The 19,704-nt window shown below is 41.4% G+C and overlaps 1 protein-coding gene across 1 annotated transcript in view; it reads left to right on the top strand.

Annotated features, from left to right (window-relative positions):
• The window catches only part of TANGO2 (transport and golgi organization 2 homolog), a 71,091-nt gene that overhangs the window by 21,408 nt on the left and 29,979 nt on the right, over nt 1-19,704 (top strand). Inside the window, exons 2-4 of the mRNA XM_070762729.1 lie at nt 29-154; nt 10,884-10,972; nt 15,868-15,987. Of these exons, the coding sequence (XP_070618830.1) occupies nt 99-154; nt 10,884-10,972; nt 15,868-15,987 (265 nt within the window). The 5' untranslated portion in view covers nt 29-98. The remainder of the gene's footprint in view (nt 1-28; nt 155-10,883; nt 10,973-15,867; nt 15,988-19,704) is intronic.

Genomic DNA, 19,704 nt, shown 5'->3' with positions numbered 1-19,704 from the left:
CCAGCTGTCCGCGTTTCATTTGTGGCAGGCACCAGGAAGGATGACCTTTGACTGACCATCTCTGCAAAGAAGCTCAACTCTCCCTCCATCTGTAACACATGTGCATACTTTTCTTCAAGTTTGACCCACGTCCTGTGTCCAAAAATGCCTACAGGTAATGTGCAATAGCTTGTAGATGCTTGGAACAAACTTCCAGCAGACATGGTTGGTAAATCCACAGGAACTGAACTTAAATATGCCTGGGATAAACATATCTTCATTCTAAGATAAAATACAGAAAATATTATGGCAGACTAGATGGACCAGGAGATCTTTTGTTGCTGTCTATTATTATTATTATTATTATTATTATTATTATTATTATTATTATTATTATTATTATGTCAGTACAACACAGCAAACGAGATCACTATGCTGGATTTCGTATTTCATCACCAGTTGGGCGCTTTCCAAGCACCTAGGACTGCGTGATGTAGCGGCGAATTATTTTTGCCGATCCCAGTAAAGCTGCCTTTTACAATTGACAGATGGAGATTTTGTCAATTACGATGGTTTTCAAATGTCCGCTGAGATCCTTTGGTACTGTGTCCAGCGTGCCAAGTACCAATGGGACCACTTTCACTGGCTTATGCCAGAGTCGTTGCAGCTCGATTTTTAGATCTTCGTATTTCACTAATTTCTCTAGCTGCTTCTCCTCAATTCTGCTGTCTCCTGGGATTGCGATGTCGATGATCCATACTTTCTTTTTCTCCACGATCACAATGTCTGGTGTGTTATGCTTCAGAATAATAATAATAGTTGTTGTTATTATTATTATTATTATATTATTATTATTATTATTATTATTATTATTATTATTATTATTATGTCAGTACAACACAGCAAACGAGATCACTATGCTGAATTTCGTATTTCATCACCAGTTGGGTGCTTCCCAAGCACCTAGGACTGCATGATGTAGCGGCGAATTATGTTTGCCGATACCAGTAAAGCGGCCTTTTGCAATTGACAGAAGAAGATTTTGTCAATTCCAATGGTTTTCAAACGTCCGCTGAGATCTTTGGTACTGCGCCCAGTGTGCCAAGTACCAATGGGACCACTTTCACTGGCTTATGCCAGAGTCGTTGCAGCTTGATTTTTAGATCTTCGTATTTCACTAATTTCTTTAGCTGCTTCACCTCAATTCTGCTGTCTCCTGGGATTGCGATGTCGATGATCCATACTTTCTTTTTCTCCATGATCACAATGTCTGGTGTGTTATGCTTCAGAATAATAATAATAATAATAATAACACAGCAAACGAGATCACTATGCTGGATTTCGTATTTCATCACCAGTCGGGCGCTTCCCAAGCACCTAGGACTGCGTGATGTAGCGGCGAATTATGTTTGCCGATCCCAGTAAAGCGGCCTTTTGCAATTGACTGGTCAACCTTGAGCCACTCAGGATCGAACTGCTGGCAGAGGCAGAGTTAGGTTGCAATAATGCATTCCATCCAATTTGCGCGATGGATGGATGGACGGAAGGAGGGAAGGGAGGGAGGGAGAAAGGAAGGAAGAATAATAGTACTTATAGACTGCTTTTACATCGCTCTCTGAGCTGTTCATAGGGCCAGCATATTGCCCCCAACAATCTGGGTCCTCAGTTTACCCAGGAAGGGAGGGAGGGAGGGAGGGAAGGAAGGAAGGAAGGAAGGAAGGACCCTTATATACCGCTTCACAGTGCTTTGCAGCCCTCTCTAAGCAATTTACAGAGTCAGCCTCTCGCCCCCAACAGTCTGGGTCCTCATTTTACACACCTTGGAAAGATGGAAGCCTGAGTCAACCTTGATAAAGTAACTGTGTATAAAATACAAGGGTGTGTGTGTGCAAATATAGATACAAAGCTTAAATCTCTTTATTTTTTTTCTTCCATAAAACCATCCTGCGACTGAGAACCTACTGGTCCCTCGTTCCTTTATCTGTTCAGCTGGGGCCGAAATCCAAGCGCAGACTTTTAAGATCAGCCCTCCTTAAAAAGCTCCATGTCCCATTTATCTGCAGCAAAATATGTAAAGCCCTCCATGGCTTAAAGACCCCGGCGCCTTCGCTCTCAAACACTTGCCCGAGCATAAAGATCTAGCAGGAATAATATTGTAAGGGGAGTTTACGAGGATTAAGGATGTAGCAGCTGGAGGGAGGAAGGGAGGGAGACAGAGAGCAGATATTCTTACACCCCAGTTGTAGCTACAGGTAGTCCTCAACTTACAATAGTTTCTTAGTGACCATCTGAAGTTGCAACAGCACTGGGAAAAGTGCATTTCTTACATTACAACGAGACCAGTAAAATGATTGTTGGAGGCAAGAGGCTGACTCTGTGAAACTGCTTAACTGTCTAAGTGCTAGTGTTATCATTTATTTCTATTCATTATTATATTATTTTATTTATTAGATTCATTATTCATTATTATTTTTATTTATTAGATTTGTATGCCGCCCCTCTCGGGGCGGCTCACAACAGCAATAGAACAATTCATAACAAATCTAATAATTAAAAAAAAACCATTATTAATCAAACATACATACAAACATACCATACATAAATTGTATAGGCCTGGGGGAAATATCTCAATTCCCCCATGCCTGGTGGCAAAGGTGGGTTTTAAGGAGTTCACGGAAGGCAAGGAGGGTGGGGGCAGTTCTAATCTCCGGGGGGAGCTGGTTCCAGAGAGTTGGGGCCGCCACAGAGAAGGCTCTGTTATTACTTTGTTATTACTATTCTCCTTCCTTCCTTCCTTCCTTCCTTCCTTCCTTCCTTCCATCCATCCATCCATCCATTTGCACAGTGGTTAGAATGCAGCGTTGCAGGCGGATTCTGCCCACTGCCAGGAGTTCGGTCCTGACCGGCTCAAGGTTGACTCAACCTTCCATCCTTCTGAAGTTGGCAAAATGAGGACCCAGATTGTTGGGGGCAAGAGGCTGACTCTGTAAACCGCTTAGAGGGGGCTGTAAAAGTCTGTGAAGCAGTATACAGTGATCCCTCGTTTTTCGCGGGGGATGCGTTCCAAGACCACCCGTGAAAAACGAATTTCTGTGAAGTAGAGGAAAGATATTTTTTATGTATATAACAAGTATTTGGACTTTTAAAACCCACCCTTTGCATGAAACAGTCATTCTATAATGTTTCTCAGCTGGAACTACACGTGATATCCTACCAGTTTCTTTAATAAGAGTACAGTAGTACCGTAGAAGAATTTTATGAATTTTTAATGGATTTTTCATGGGTTTAATGGATTTAAGCCCCCTTTGAAAAGCCGTGAAATAGCGAATCTGTGAAAGATGGACCGTGAACTAGCGAGGGATTACTGTATAACTCTAAGTGCTATTGCTATTGCTCTCTCCTTCCTTCCTTCCTTCCTTCCTTCCTTCATTCTTTCCTTCATTCCTTCCCTCCCTCCCTCCCCAACTCCTTCCCTCCCTCCTCCCTTCCTCCCTTCCCTCCTTCCTTCCTTCCTTTTTTCCTTCATTCCTTCTTTCCTTCCTTTCTTCCCTCCCTCCCCAACTCCTTCCCTCCCTCCTCCCTTCCTTCCTTCCCTCCTTCCTTCCTTCCTTCCTTCCTTTTTCCCTTCATTCCTTCTTTCCTTCCTTCCTTCCCTCCCTCCCCAACTCCTTCCCTCCCTCCCTCCTCCCTTCCTTCCCTCCTTCCTTCCTTCCTTCCTTTTTTCCTTCATTCCTTCCTTCCTTCTTTCCCTCCCTCCCCAACTCCTTCCCTCCCTCCTCCCTTCCTTCCCTCCTTCCTTCCTTCCTTCCTTTTCCCCTTCATTCCTTCTTTCCTTCCTTCCCTCCCTCCCCAACTCCTTCCCTCCCTCCTCCCTCCCTTCCTTCCTTCCCTTCCTCCCCAACTCCTTCCTTCCCTCCTTCCTTCCTTCCTTTCCTCCCAATGGTTAGAATGCAGTATTGCAGGCTGACTCTGCCCACTGCCAGGAGTTCAATTCTGACCCGCTCAAAGTTGACTCAGCCCTCCTCCTTCTGAAGTTGGTAAAACATGGACCCAGATTGTTGGGGGCAACAGGTTGACTCTATAAACCACTTTGAGAGGGATGGAAAGCCCTGCAAAGCGGTATATAAGTTTTAAGTGCTAAGTGCTAAAACTCAAATAACCCAAAAGGAAGATAATTCAACAAAGTAACTTCTCAATGAACGATAAAATTTAAAATCACGGTATATTTTATTTATCATAGTATAAAGGATGTGCCTTATATGTAACATTGGAAGATCGTATTTATTTACTGTACTCCCAAACAAATCTAGTAGTAATCTCTAAAGTAACAAGAAGGGGAATAATACATCAGCGACACTTTCGAAATTTATGTCGTATTGATACAATATACCAGCTAAAATCACTGGTTCTTCTCTCTTTCCTATCTATACCCTCTCTCTTTACTCTATCTCTTCCCAACACTATTTCTTTTCTCTCTGTTTTTTCTCTTTTCATCTCTTCTTTTTTTCCATTTCTTTTTCTTATCTCCTTAATACAGTGATCCCTCGATTTTCGCGGGGGTTGCATTCCCAGACTGCCCACGAAAGTCGAATTTCCGCGAAGTATAGATGCGGAAGTAAAAACACAATTTTTGGCTATGGACAGCCAAAAACTACCCCCACGCACCCTTTTCCAAGCCCGCGCAAGGAACCGGGCTTGAAGTTGGGGGCGGGGAGCGACGAAAGTGCGGAGGCCGGCAAAGATTGTTTTGAATGTCGGCCGCCCCCCCGCCCCCAGCGCCTCCGGCCCCCTCGCCGCTACTGCCCGCCCGCCCCGATCCACCCCTCTCACCGGCTTTCTTGGGACACGAGTCCTCGTGCAGCAGTGCTAGCGGCTACAGCTTCTTATCCTCCTCATTCGGCCGCTAGCCGCTCTGAGAATGCCCGCCCCGCCCCTCTCGCAGTCACTTAGCTGAGAGCGCTTTCGTCCCAGCTATCAGTGAGGGGGCTGCAGGAGAGGCGGGGCAGGCGTTCTCACAGAGAGGGAGAGAGAGAGAGAGAGAGAGAGCAAGAGGGGGGAGAGTGGAAGGGAGAGAGAGAGAGAGAAATGATAGAAAAAAGGGGAGAAAAAAAGAGAAATGAGAAAATGATTGAAGCAGAGAATGACAGGAAAGAGAGAAAGAGAGAGAGAAGTGACTCTTGGTGATGACGTATGACATAATTGGGTGGAAAAAACCGTGGTATAGAAAAAAAACCGCAGAGTATTTTTTAATTAATATTTTTTGAAAAACCGTGGTATAGCCGTTTCGCGAAGTTTGAACCTGCGAAAATCACTGTATTTTTAATATTATGCGAAGTTTATGGTATATGTGCCAAATGTACTGATTTACAACCAAATTACTGTTGATCTGTTCCAACCTATCTTTTCTATTTTTGTTTTCTGTAAAACTCAATAAAGACATTTTTTTTAAAAAAAAAATTCTTCCTTAGCGATGGAAATTTTCAGCTCAGTTTTGGTTGTAAGTTGAGAACTCCTTGTGCCAGCTCATCGGTAGAGCTACCCGTTGTAATTTGGCCACATCCGGTGCTCTCTGTATTCCCTCCTCTGTAACAGCCTCTTATTTGTCATATTGTAAATAAATATGTCTCATTTTAATGTGTGCCTGTTTGCAGAGACCTTCATAAATCCAATTTCGGTAATACAAATTGCTGCTGTTTGTAAATATAGGTTTTATGTTTCGGAGCTATAATCTCATAATCTTTTTTCTTTTCTTGTGGAACTGAATTATTTCACAGGAAATTGCTTCGGCAGTACGGATTCTTGAGTCTCCATCTACACACATACACAAACATACAGAGAGAGAGAGAGAGAGAGAGAGAGAGAGAGAGAGAGAGAGAGAGAGAAGTTGCATAAATCCTCATGCAGTCGAGGTTGTTTTGGAAACATAGAAACATAGAAGACTGACGGCAGAAAAAGACCTCATGGTCCATCTAGTCTGCCCTTATACTATTTTCTGTATTTTATCTTAGGATGGATATATGTTTATCCCAGGCATGTTTAAATTCAGTTACTGTGGATTTATCTACCACGTCTGCTAGAAGTTTGTTCCAAGAATCTACTATAGTATTTTCTCATGTTGCTGTTGATCTTTCCCCCAACTAACTTCAAATTGTGTACCCTTGTTCTTGGGTTCACTTTCCTATTAAAAACACTTCCCTCCTGGACCTTATTTAACCCTTTAACATATTTAAATGTTTCGATCCTGTTCCCCCTTTTCCTTCTGTCCTCCATACTATACAGATTGAGTTCATGAAATCTTTTCTGATACGTTTTATGCTTAAGACCTTCCACCATTCTTCTAGCCCATCTTTGGACCCGTTCAATTTTATCAATATCTTTTTGTAGGTGAGGTCTCCAGAACTGAACAGAGGATTCCAAATGTGGTCTCACCAGCACTCTATACAGCGGGATCACAACCTCCCTCTTCCTGCTTGTTATACCTCTAGCTATGCAGCCAAGCATCCTACTTGCTTTCCCTACCGCCTGACCGCACAGTTCACCCATTTTGAGACTGTCAGAAATCACTACTCCTTTTCTTCTGAGGTTTTTGCTAACACAGAACTGCCAATACAGTACAATACTCAGATTGAGGATTCCTTTTCCCCAAGTGCATTATTTTACATTTGGAAACATTAAAGTTTTGGAGTTCTTATAAATTATTTAAAATCTAATTTTTAGCTGCGGCTGGTTTTGGATGAAGTTACCTTAAAAATGGATATTTTCCCCAGTGTGTGTCTGAATCATTTTTCCTGTCTAATTTGAATAAACAGCCTGATTCACTTCCTTTCCGGTTCGTATAAGCTATGGTTTCTGGGAGCTGGCTTGTGTTAGCAAGCCAGCTCCCAAGTCTAAAAAGAGGGCTCTGGGTTCAAAATATTGTGGATTCAATCAGGATGGAAGTCAATGGACAAGGTCCGCTTGTGCAAAAACAGAGCTGTGCTCTGCCTGATTAACAAACAATGGGTTAGCATTATATGTGAATCAAGGTTTGTTGTATCTCTACCTTTGAAAGGTGTTCGGAAACTTCAGGTCGTGCAGAATGCAGCTGTGAGAGCAATCATGGGCTTTCCCAAATATGCCCATGTTACACCAACACTCCGCAGTCTGCATTGGTTTCCGATCTGTTTCCGGTCACAATTCAAAGTGTTGGTTATGACCTATAAAGCCCTTCATGGCACCGGACCAGATTATCTCAGGGACCGCCTTCTGCCGCACAAATCCCAGCGACCAGTTAGGTCCCACAGAGTGGATCTTCTCCGGGTCCCGTCAACTAAACAATGTTGCTTGGCGGGACCCAGGAAAAGAGCCTCTTCTGTGGCGGCCCCGGCCCTCTGGAACCAGCTCCCCCCAGAGATTAGAATTGCCCCCACCCTCCTTGCCTTTCGTAAGCTTCTTAAAACCCACCTCTGCCGCCAGGCATGGGGGAACTGAGATACTCTTTCCCCCTAGGCCTTTACAATTTTATGCATGGTATGTCTGTATGTATGTTTGGTTTTATAATAAGGGTTTTTAACTGTTTTAATATTGGATTGTTATATGCTGTTTTTATTACTGTTGTTAGCCGCCCCGAGTCTACGGAGAGGGGCGGCATACAAATCCAATAAATAAATAAATCAGGAAACCCTTGGTTTATCTGAACAAGGAACGAAGCCAGAGGAAGCAAAAAAATTCTGGGAAAAAGTCAAAGCTGGTTGGAAGAAATCCTAGGACATAAAATAGGCAAAAAATGTTTTTTATTGGCAATACTACGTCAAAAATACGGGGGGGGAAAGTCAGATATATCTGATCCTGCACATAACAACGGCAGCAAGATTAATATTTGCACAATCCTGGGAAAAAAATGAAAAGATGCCGTCTGACGAAGCTATAATAGAGAAAATAATTGCAGAGATGGACAAATTAACATTGGAAATAAAAAATGAGGAGTCGGAATTCTATAAAGGTTGGGATATGTTCTACTGCTGGCTGGAAAAAAGGATAAAGTAACAAAAGTACATTGAATAAATAACAAAAGAGAGTTATTTCCTGGTGATAAATTGTTTAATGGGAAAATAAATCTAACATTAGTTATGTAAAGTATAATTATTGTTTTAAAACAGGTTTACAATAAATATGTAAAAGTAGGTGTGTAATAGAGTTTGAGCACAGTAAGAATTGCGATACGGATTTGCTACACAAACGTCCAATGTTTCTAAAAGTCTTTTGTTTTGTGTGCTCTATGTAGATATGTTTATAAATAGAAACATAGAAGACTGACGGCAGAAAAATACCCCATGGTCCATCTCGTCTGCCCTTATACTATTTCCTGTATTTTATCTTAAGATGGATCTATGTTTATCCCAGGCATGTTTGAATTCAGTGACTGTGGATTGACCAACCACATCTTCTGGAAGTTTGTTCCAAGCATCTACTACTCTTTCAGTCAAATAATATTTTCTCACGTTGCTTCTGATCTTTCCCCCACTAACTTCAGATTGTGTCCCCTTGTTCTTGTGTTCACTTCCTATTAAAAACACTTCCCTCCTGTACATTATTTAACCCTTTAACATATTTAAATGTTTCAATCATGTCCCCCCTTTTCCTTCTGTCCTCCAGACTATACAGATTGAGTTCATGAAGTCTTTCCTGATACGTTTGATGCTTAAGACCTTCCACCATTCTTGTAGCCCGTCTTTGGACCTGTTCAATTTTGTCAATATCTTTTTGTAGGTGAGGTCTCCAGAACTGAACACAGTATTCCAAATATGGTCTCACCAGCACTCTATATAGCGGGATCACAATCTCCCTCTTCCTGCTTGTTATACCTCTAGCTACGCAGCCAAACATCCTACTTGCTTTCCCTACCGCCTGACTGCACTGTTCACCCAAATTTAAAGTAAAACTTTATTTTAAATTTAAATAAAAGAAAGGAAGAAGCCAAATCAGCAAATGCCAGGCAAAGACTTTGCAAACTTTTAAGCCTGGATCTTCAAACCAAGGTTTAGCTCCGTAGTGTTCACCCATCTTTTTTGTTCTCCATTGTGTTGTTGCCTTGGTTGATTAAATAGATTTGAGGCACGTAGGTCTTTTCAAAGCCGTGCGCTCTTCAACGGATACGTTTTCGACAGAGTACAAATAAGAAAACCAAGCCAAATATGATTAAAAGGTGCCCCCTGGGAGCCTCCCTGAAGGATGCTGTGTGTTTACGGTTGCAGAGCTGGAAAGGAATCAAAAATTGCGCCGGGCCCGCTTCGAGGCGAGCTGGCTGGCTGTCGACAGCAGTGGTGCGATGGCATTAATTAACTCGGCTTCCATGCGTGGGTGTCGCCCAAATTTTCGCAGGAGTTTTTTCTTCTTCTTGAGATTTCCCGGCAAAGCTGTAATTTCACGATAGAATGCGTGCGAGGTCCCAGATTCAACCCTTCGGATCGTCAAATAAGAATAAGAGAAATCTGTTTAATTGGCTTCTTCCCCCCTCTCCCCACCTGTGTCAGCATGTCTGGGAATGGAATGGAATAACAAAGTGGGATTGGAAATAGAATAGAATAGAATAGTATAGAATATAGAATAGATATTGGAATGTAGAATAGAACAGAGAATAGGTATTGGAATGTAGAATAGAATAAATAGAATAGAATATAGAATAGATATTGGAATGTAGAATAGAATAGAATATAGAATAGATATTGGAATGTAGAATAGAATAGAATAAGTAGAATAGAATAGAGAATAGATATTGGAATGTAGAATAGAATAGAGAATAGGTATTGGAATGTAGAATAAAATAGAATAAATAGAATAGAATATAGAATAGATATTGGAATGTAGAATAGAATAGAATAAGTAGAATAGAATAGAGAATAGATATTGGAATGTAAAATAGAATAGAGAATAGGTATTGGAATGTAGAATAAAATAGAATAAATAGAATAGAATATAGAATAGATATTGTAATGTAGAATAGAATAGAATATAGAATAGATATTGTAATGTAGAATAGAATAGAATAAATAGAATAGAATAGAGAATAGATATTGTAATGTAGAATAGAATAGAATAGATATTGGAATGCAGAACATAATAGAATAGAATATAGAATAGATACTGAAATGTAGAATAGAATGGGATATGATATTGGAATGTAGAATAGAATAGAATAGAATAGAATTGTGAGCCGCTCTGAGTCTTCAAAGAGGGGCGGCATACAAATCTAATAAATAATAATAATAATAATAATAATAATAATAATAATAATAATAAATAGAATTGAATAAAATAGAATAGAGTAGAAACATAGAAGATTGACAGCAGAAAAAGACCTCATGGCCCATCTAGTCTGCCCTTATTATTTTATTTATTTATTTGTATGCCGCCCCTCTCTTATACTATTTCCTGTATTTTATCTCAGGATGGATGGATGTTTATCCCAGGCATGTTTAAATTCAGTTACTGTAGATTTATCAACCACGTCTGATGGAAGTTTGTTCCAAGCATCTACTACTCTTTCATTAAAACAATATTTTCTCACGTTGCTTCTGATCTTTCCCACAACTAACTTCAGACTGCGCCCCCTTGTTCTGCTGTTCACTTTCCTGTTAAAAACACTTCCCTCTTGAAATTTATTGAACCCTTTAACATATTTAAACGTTTCTATCATGTCCCCCCCCTCCCCTTTCTCTTCTGTCCTCTAGTCTAGACCAGTGTTTCCCAACCTTGGCAACTTGAAGATATCTGGACTTCAACTCCCAGAATTCCCCAGCCAGCAAACGCTGGCTGGGGAATTCTGGGAGTTGAAGTCCAGATATCTTCAAGTTGCCAAGGTTGGGAAACGCTGTTGTAGTCCAACCCCCCAGTGCAATGACACATTTTCTGTTCTTTCCCTACAGGCTTATCCTAGCAGCTAACAGAGATGAATATTACAACAGGCCGTCCAAATCCGCCGATTTTTGGGACAATAGCTGCGACATTCTCAGTGGTATGTATAGTGCTCTCTGGGTATGTGTTTTAAGTCAAGCCATCCTCAATTAAAAAGCCAATCTAATAATAATAATAATAATAATAATAATAATAATAATAATAATAATAATAAATAATTAATAATAATAATAATATTTTTAAAAATCGATCACATACTCAGCTGCTGCAAAAAGATCGCACAGACTGACTACAAGCATAGACATGATGCTGTGGCACAGATGATCCATTGGAACTTGTGCCGGAACTACCATTTACCAGTGGCAAAGAACTGGTGGGATCATAAGCCCGAAAAAGTGGTCGAAAATGAGCAAGCGAAACTACTGTGGGACTTCCGACTTCAGACTGACCGAATTCTGAAGCATAACACACCAGACATTGTGATCGTGGAGAAAAAGAAAGTATGGATCATCGACATCGCAATCCCAGGAGACAGCAGAATTGAGGAGAAGCAGCTAGAGAAATTATTGAAATATGAAGATCTAAAAATCGAGCTGCAACGACTCTGGCATAAGCCAGTGAAAGTGGTCCCAGTGGTACTTGGCACGCTGGGCGCAGTGCCAAAGGATCTCAGCGGACATTTGAACACCATTGGAATTGACAAAATCTCCATCTGTCAATTACAAAAGGCTGCTTTACTGGGATCGGCAAACATAATTCGCCGCTACATCACGCAGTCCTAGGTGCTTGGGAAGCGCCCGACTGGTGATGAAATACGAAATCCAGCATAGTGATCTCGTTTGCTGTGTTGTACTGACATAATAATAATAATAATAATAATAATAATAAAAATAATAAAAATAATAAAAATAATAAAAATAATAAAAATAATTTATTAGACTTGTATGCGGCCCCTCTGTGGAGACTCGCGGCAGCTCACAATGACCTCTGGAATTTATAACAGCCTCGAAAAAAGTTATTTGTAAGCTATCCTCAAGGTTACGACCGCTGCCCAGTCTCTGCAGTCACATGGATGCATTTTGGGCACTTGGCAACTGGACAGTTGCCTCATGTCCTGGTCCTGTGATTGCATTTTGGGATGTATATTTTTTCCAAGGAAAAAAGGTTTTTAAAAATTCCCTTTTGATAAACTAGATTCAAACTTATGGCCAACTGATTCACTTAACAACCATGGAAACACACCATCTCCTAGCAATCAGCCCCAAATCACCCAACAGGCTTTCATGGCTAAGGTAAGACTAGAACTCACAGTCTCCTGGTTTCTAGACCAAATTGCCTTTCCTTGAAACATTATTCCTTAGTGAAAGGTATATACAGTACAGTGTTCCCTCGATTTCCGCGGGGGATGCGTTCCGAGACCGCCCGCGAAAGTCGAATTTCCGCGAAGTAGAGATGCGGAAGTAAATACACCATTTTGGGCTATGAACAGTATCACAAGCCTTCCCTTAACACTTTAAACCCCTAAATTACCATTTCCCATTCCCTTAGCAACCATTTACTCACCATTATTACTGGTACTCACCATTGAATAACACTTAGTGATCCTGATATTTATAAACATAATTATTTATTAACATTTTTTTTTTTGGTCATTTATTTGCAAAAATTATTCGTTTGGTGATGACATATGACATCGGGTGGGAAAAACCGTGGTATAGGGAAAAAAACCGCAAAGTATTTTTTAATTAATATTTTTTTGAAAACCCGTGTTGTAGGCTATTCGCGAAGTTTGAACCCGCGAAAATCGAGGGAACACTGTATTTATACCTTACAGAGCACCACTTTAGTATGGCCCATGAAATCCTATGGTTTTAAAGACAGGAGGTGTGGATTTTGCTCTGCGCTAATACGATTTATTTTTCAAGCGTGCACCTTCATCAGACCCAACACTGCCCATTTTAAAAGCGTTTCTGTCAATTAGCTGTAGATTTAGTCTCTCCCTCCCTCTCTAAAAATCCCCAGTATTTATAGCATTGCTCACTTGATAACTATTTCCAGTCTCTGTCACTTCTTTCTTTCCTTCTTTCCTTCCTTCCTTCCTTCCTTCCTTCTTTCTCTTTCTTTCTTTCTTTCCTTCTTTCCTTCCTTCCTTCCTTCTTTCTCTTTCTTTCTTTCTTTCTTTCTTTCTTCTTTCTTTCTTTCTTTCCTTCTTTCCTTCCGTCCTTCCTTCCTTCCTTCCATCTTTCTTTCTTTCTTTCCTTGCTCCCTCCCTCCTTCCTTCCTTCTTTCCTTCCTTCCTCTCTCTCTCTCCTGCCTATCCATCCTAAAGTACATGTTTCAGTATGCACATACTGTACATAAAAATGAGATTTGAACAATCAGACCATGGGGATTTTGGGTTGTTGTTAAAATGGTGGTGGTTGAAAAAAATAATATACGAAGATTCTTCTCTTCTACTTTAACATTGTTGTCATTGGCATGGATATCTGCGGAGGATAAATTATTCTCTCACTTTTTCTGTGTGCCCCAAAGTAGTATTAGTAGTCCTTCTTCTTCCTCTTGTTGTCTGTTCTTTTCTTTGTTTTTTTTAGTACTTTCTGAAAGTCTGGTTTTTATTCTGAATTCTTGACTAGCGGGGGTTTTAAACATCCCTTCCTCTTTTTCCCTTTGTACAGTGAAGAGGGGCTGCTGAAATTTGAATTTTAAAAGCATTCTGGCCCGTTTTGATATATTTATCCTCTCTTTGAGCTCTGTATATAGGTGTGTGTATGTGCGTTTGTGTGTGCTCGTCCTTGGTTTTATAAAGCGTGGGCCTTGAACTGTCAATCTTCTCAAGAAAGTGGGTCGTTTATCTTCTGATTCTTGTTTCTTGCAGTAAGCAAGTTGTGGAAATTGTTTTATATCGCCTTTGCCTTCGTGTCCTTGACTTACAACAGTTCGTTTGGCGACCGTCCAAAGTTGCCACGACACTGAAAAAAAAAGGGACTGTTTTTTCCTCCCAGTGATGACCATTGCATGATCGGGTGATCAAAATTCACACGGTTCACACTCACAACTGTTGCTGTGTCCCAAAGTTACGCAATCTGCTTTCATGATGAGCAAACTCGACAGGGGGAGTTAGATTCACTTAAGTTAAGCACTTTTTAAATTGACCTTAACCATTTTAAGTTTAATTATGATTATATAATTGTTAGAAAGTATTGAAAAATTAAGATTTTTTTATGTTAGTATTGACTATATAGAGATATCTCATTGATTACTATACTTTTCTGTATTGATCTAATTAGAATTAGTCTTATTTTCTGTATTAAAAAGACTTCTATCTTCTTCAATCTGTATAGTCTGGCGAACAGAAAGAAAAGGGGGGACATGATCGAAAGATTTAAATATGTTAAAGGGTTAAATAAGGTCCAGGACGGAAGTGTTTTTAATAGGAAAGTGAACACAAGAACAAGGGGGCACAATCTGAAGTTAGTTGGGGGAAAGATCAGAAGCAATGTGAAAAAATAATATTTTACTGAAAGAGTAGTAGATCCTTGGAACAAACTTCCAGCAGACGTGGTTGGTAAATCCACAGTAACCGAATGTAAACATGCCTGGGATAAACATATATCCATTGTAAGATAAAATACAGGAAATAGTATAAGGGCAGACTAGATGGACCATGAGGTCTTTCTCTGCCATCAGTCTTCTATGTTTCTATGTTTCTATACTGAGCAGAGCAATTGTAGCTCCTTTTTATGTTAAATGTTGTTTGTCTTGTTTGGTCTTCTGTTTTAAAAAACTAATAAAAATATTAAAAAAAGAAAAAAGAACCGGGTTACTCTCACCGATCAACCGCAGCGATTCGCTTAATAACAAAGGTCATAAAATGGGGTAACGGGAATTTTGAGCTCAATTGTGTGCCTTCCATCCCCTGTCCAATCGCCCTTCCTACATTTTATATATCTTTTCTTCCATTCATATATCTTTCCTTCTATTCTTCATTGTCCTATTCTATTCTCATGTCTTTTCTTCTATCCTTTCCCTGATATTTACTACTACATGTTTTTATTCTCTTTAACTTTCAATTTGCATTGGAATGAATGAATGAATGAATGAATGAATATATATGTGTGTGTTCTGTCGAGCTCTCTGGTAGAATCCTCCCAAAAATGCACAGATACAATTTCAGACACACACACGTTTGAAAATTCAAAACAATGTTCTTTATAATGAAAATTCACTTAAACCAAGCCCTCTTTTGAGATAGCAAAGAGCACTTGTCTCCAAACAAACTGGTAATTTGTACAAGTCCCTTATTAGTTCTGTGATACTTAGCTTGCAGCTGTGAGGCAATTCACAGTCCTTCTTCTTTCACAAAGTGAAACACACTTGGCTCTGGTTTAGTTTTCAAGCGGGGAAAAATCAGCACACAAAAGGTCCAAGTCAGTAAAGCAGTCACGAAACACAAGGATCAGATAATCCTCCACAATGGCCAAACGCACAGGCTGCTCTTTATAGCAGCCTCACTAATTACCACAGCCCCACCCAACCACAGGTGGCCTCATTTTCTTTGATAATAATCTCTCAGTTGTTGTTGCCTATGCATCGCTCTCCGCATGCGTGGCTGTATCATTAACTCTTGTTCTGAATCCAAGGAGGAGCTAGAGAATTGATCTCCTTCTGAGCTGTCTGCCACACTCTCCTCCTCCCTGTCACTCATGTCTTCTTGGTCAGAGGAGCCTTCATCAGCCGATTCCACCGGGGGCAAAACAGGCCTGCAGCATGTGGATGTCTCCCCCACATCCACAGTCCTTGGGGCAGGAGCTGGGCCAGAGCTAACCACAACATATATATTATTTAGTGGTCGTAGGTCGAGGATTTCCTATACACCTTTCCTTTGTCTCACACTAAGAAATCCCTTCCCAGTTTTGAATACCGTTTGTGGGTCACCCACCACCGTTTGCTTAATGGTGCCCAGGTAATTCATTTGTTTTGTGCTCTTAATGACAGGCTTGGATATGGAGGAAGGGAAAGAAGGCGGATCCTGGCTTGGGATCACCAAGAAAGGCAAGATGGCCACCTTGACCAATTACATGGAGCCTCAGATGAACAAGAACGCAAAAGGACGAGGCAAGTATGTAGTAGGAAATGAGCTGATGGGATATCACCTGCTTAACTTTTTTTTTTAAAGTTTATCCATAACTATAATGAGAGCCTGATATTATGTCATTATAAAGTTTTGATCACCCCCATTGTTAAAAAGGGCATTCTAGTGGTTAGACTGCAGTATTGCGGGCTGACTCACTGCCCACCGCCAGCAGTTTGATTCCTTCAATCCTGACCAGCTCATGGTTGATTCAGCCCACCATCCTTCCGAAGTGGGTAAGAAGAGGACCCAGATCGTTGGGGGCAAGAGGCTGATTCTGTAAACCTCTTAGAGCGGGCTGGAAAGTACTGTGAAACGGTATATAGGTCTAGGTGCTGTTGCTATTACTTTTATATACTGCCCTATTATGTCCTGGAGCAGTATATAAGTCTAAGGGTGCTATTGCTAGTTCTACTTCCTTCCTTCCTTCCTTCCCTCCCTCCCTCTCTCCCTCCCTGCCTCCCTCCCTTCTTCCTTCTTCCCTCCCTCCCTCCCTCCCTCCTTCTTCCTTCCTACCTTCCTTCCCTCCCTCCCTTCTTCCTTCTTTCATTCATTCCTTCCCTCCCTCCCTTCTTCCTTCCTTCCTTTCCTCGACTTACAACAGCTCATTTAGTGACTCTTTAAAGTTACAACAACACTGAAAATAGTGACTTAAGACCGTTTTTCACACTTATGACCATCACAGCCTCAGGTGATCAAAATTCGAACCCTGGGGAACTAACTCATATTTATGACGGTTGCAATATCCCCAGGTCACACGATCCCTTTTTTGCGACCTTCTGACCAGCATAGTCAATAGTGAAGGTGAATTTATTTGTTTGTTTGTTTGTTTGTTTGTTTGTTTATTTTTTTGATTTGATTTGATTTGATTTGATTTGACTTGACTTGATTTGATTTGATTTGATTTGATTTGATTTGAATGCCGCCTCTCTCCAAAGACTCGGGGCGGCTAACAACAATAAAAAAGACAATGTAAACAAATCTAATATTAAAAATAATCTAAAAAATCCCAATTTAAAAAACCAATCATACATACAAACATACCATGTATAAATTCTATAAGCCTAGGGTAGAAGGGAAAATTTCAATTCCCCCACGACAGAGGTGGGTTTTACGGAGCTTGCGAAAGGCAAGGTGGGTGAGAGCAACTCTGATATCTGGGGGGGAGTTGGTTCCAGAGAGTCGGGGCCACCACAGAGAAGGCTCTTCCCCTGGGTCCCGCCAGACGACATTGTTTAGTCGACGGGACCCGGAGAAGGCCAACTCTGTGGGATGTCACTTAACAGCCATGTTCTATCCTAAGTTTACAACTGCAGTGATTCACTTAACAACAGTGGCAAGAATGGTTGTAAAATGGGGCAAAATTCAATTTAACAACCGTTTCCCGCAGCAACAGAGATCTGAGGCTTAGTCACGTTTGTAAGTTGAGGACTAACTGTATATAAAACCATTAAATTTTCCACTTTTACATAACACTGGAAGAATGAATAGCAATAGCATTTAGACTGATATACCGCTTCACAGTGCTTTGATTTATTGTTTATTTATTAATTGAATTTATATGCCGCCCCTCTCCGAGGATTTTTACAGCTTTCTCTAAGCTGTTTACAGAATCAGCCTCTTGCCTCCAACAGTCATGGTCCTCATTTGAGCCACCTTGGAAGGATGGAAGGCTGAGTCAACCTTGAGCCGGTGGTGAGATTTGAACTGCTGAACTACAGCTAGCACTTAGCTGAAGGAGCCTGCTGTGCTGCACTCAAACCACTGCGCCACTCCGGCTCTTAGTGAATGAAGTGATTGGCAGAGATTAATTTAACCCAGGACATTTCGATTTTCTTCAGACAAAATCTTCTAGTTCTACTTCCTTCCTTCCTTCCTTCCTTCCTTCCTTCCTTCCTTCCTTCCTTCCTTCCTTCCTTCCCTCCCTCCCTCCCTTCCTCCTCCCATTCTTCCTTCCCTCCCTCCCTCCCTCCTCCAGTTCTTCCTTCCTTCCCTCCCTCCCTCCTCCAGTTCTTTCTTCCTTCCTTCCCTCCCTCCCTCCTCCAGTTCTTTCTTCCTTCCTTCCCTCCCTCCCTCCTCCCCGTTCTTTCTTCCTTCCTTCCCTCCCTCCCTCCCTCCTCCAGTTCTTTCTTCCTTCCTTCCTTCCCTCCCTCCCTCCTCCCGTTCTTCCTTCCTTGTTTCCTTGTTTCCTTTCTTCCTTGTTTCCTTCTCTCCTCCACCCTCCTCTCTCCCACCTTCCTCCTCCCTCCTTCCCATCTATTTCTCCTTCCTTCCCTCCCATCTCTTGTGAATTGTTGGCTCTCCCATCCCTAATAAAGGTATTTTGCAAGCAGGAACTTGAATAACCCATCGAGACAGGAACTGCGACATTCTGCTAAAATAAACACAATCCATGGTTTAAAAACTAAAGCTTTTTTTCCCCCCACCAAGCTCTCTGGTCAGCAAATTATGCTGCGCAGCCAGCAAATATTTATCCCATTACTGAGATATTGTATTTATTAAACAAATGGCCCTCTAATTGATAGGGTGGGTTTTATTGCTCCACTGGTCAAGGAGAGGGATAATTCTTCTGCTTTAATCAGCATTTTGCCAGATCGCGTGGAGTGACCTCATAACCATCTTCTAGCCTGCCTGCCTTAAAGCCGTAGCAGTAACTGAGGTTATTAATTGTTCACAAGACTTAAACCTGAGCTGAAGCTTCACTTTCTTTCTTTATTTTATTTATTTATTCATCAGATTTGTATGCCGCCCCTCTCCGCAGACTCGGGGCGGCTCACAGCAATAATAATACAATGTAAACAAATCTAATATTTAAGTTAATTTAAAAAAAACCAATTTAGAAACCAATCATACATACTAGCGTACCATACATACATTTTATAAGCCTAGGGATAGGGAAAATGTCAATTCCCCCATGCCTGACCACAGAGGTGGGTTTTAAGGAGCTTACGAAAGGCTAGGAGGGTGGGGGCAACTCTGATATCTGGGGGGAGTTGGTTCCAAAGCGTCGGGGCCGCCACAGAGAAGGCTCTTCCCCTGGGTCCCGCCAAACGACATTGTTGAGTTGACGGGACCCGGAGAAGGCCAACTCTGGTGGACCTAACTGGTCGCTGGGATTCGTGCGGCAGAAGGCGGTCCCGGAGATATTCCCGGAGATATTTCTTCCCAAATTGTGATTTTGGTTTGTACAAGGAAGATGTTTTGCCAGTGTCCTGTAGAGCTGGTAGTGGAGTCGGACAGCAAGGAAGCTGGGGAGGAACATGGGTCAATCCTGGAGTCTGGAGAAGGCTCAGTGTCAGAGGCAGAGATCCAACCCAGGCCATCTGGGAGTTCTGTGCTAACTCCAGAACCTCCAGAGGCTGACATGGGCGAGGAAGAAGAAGAAGGAGAGCCTGTGCTCAATGTGCTTATGCGCAGAGCTGCCAGACTGCAAGAACAGTTACAGAATAAAAAGGCTACTCGAGAGTAAGGCTTGGATATGATTGGCCCCTCCCATAGGGCATAAAAGAGAGCCAAACAGATGTGCTTGTTGCAGGAAGCAACTTGGTTCAATTCCGGTCGATGTAATTCAACAGCTCTGTTCTGACTCTTAGTTATAAACCACATGCTATACAGTGTTCCCTCGATTTTCGCGGGAGATGCGTTCCGAGACCGCCCGCAAAAGTCGAAATTCCGCAAAGTAGAGATGCGGAAATAAATAC

Source organism: Erythrolamprus reginae, chromosome 10, assembly GCF_031021105.1.
Source record: "Erythrolamprus reginae isolate rEryReg1 chromosome 10, rEryReg1.hap1, whole genome shotgun sequence".
NCBI lineage: Eukaryota > Metazoa > Chordata > Lepidosauria > Squamata > Dipsadidae > Erythrolamprus > Erythrolamprus reginae.
The sequence above is the reverse complement of the archived record's forward strand: the minus strand, read 5'-3'. Positions and strand labels throughout refer to the sequence as shown.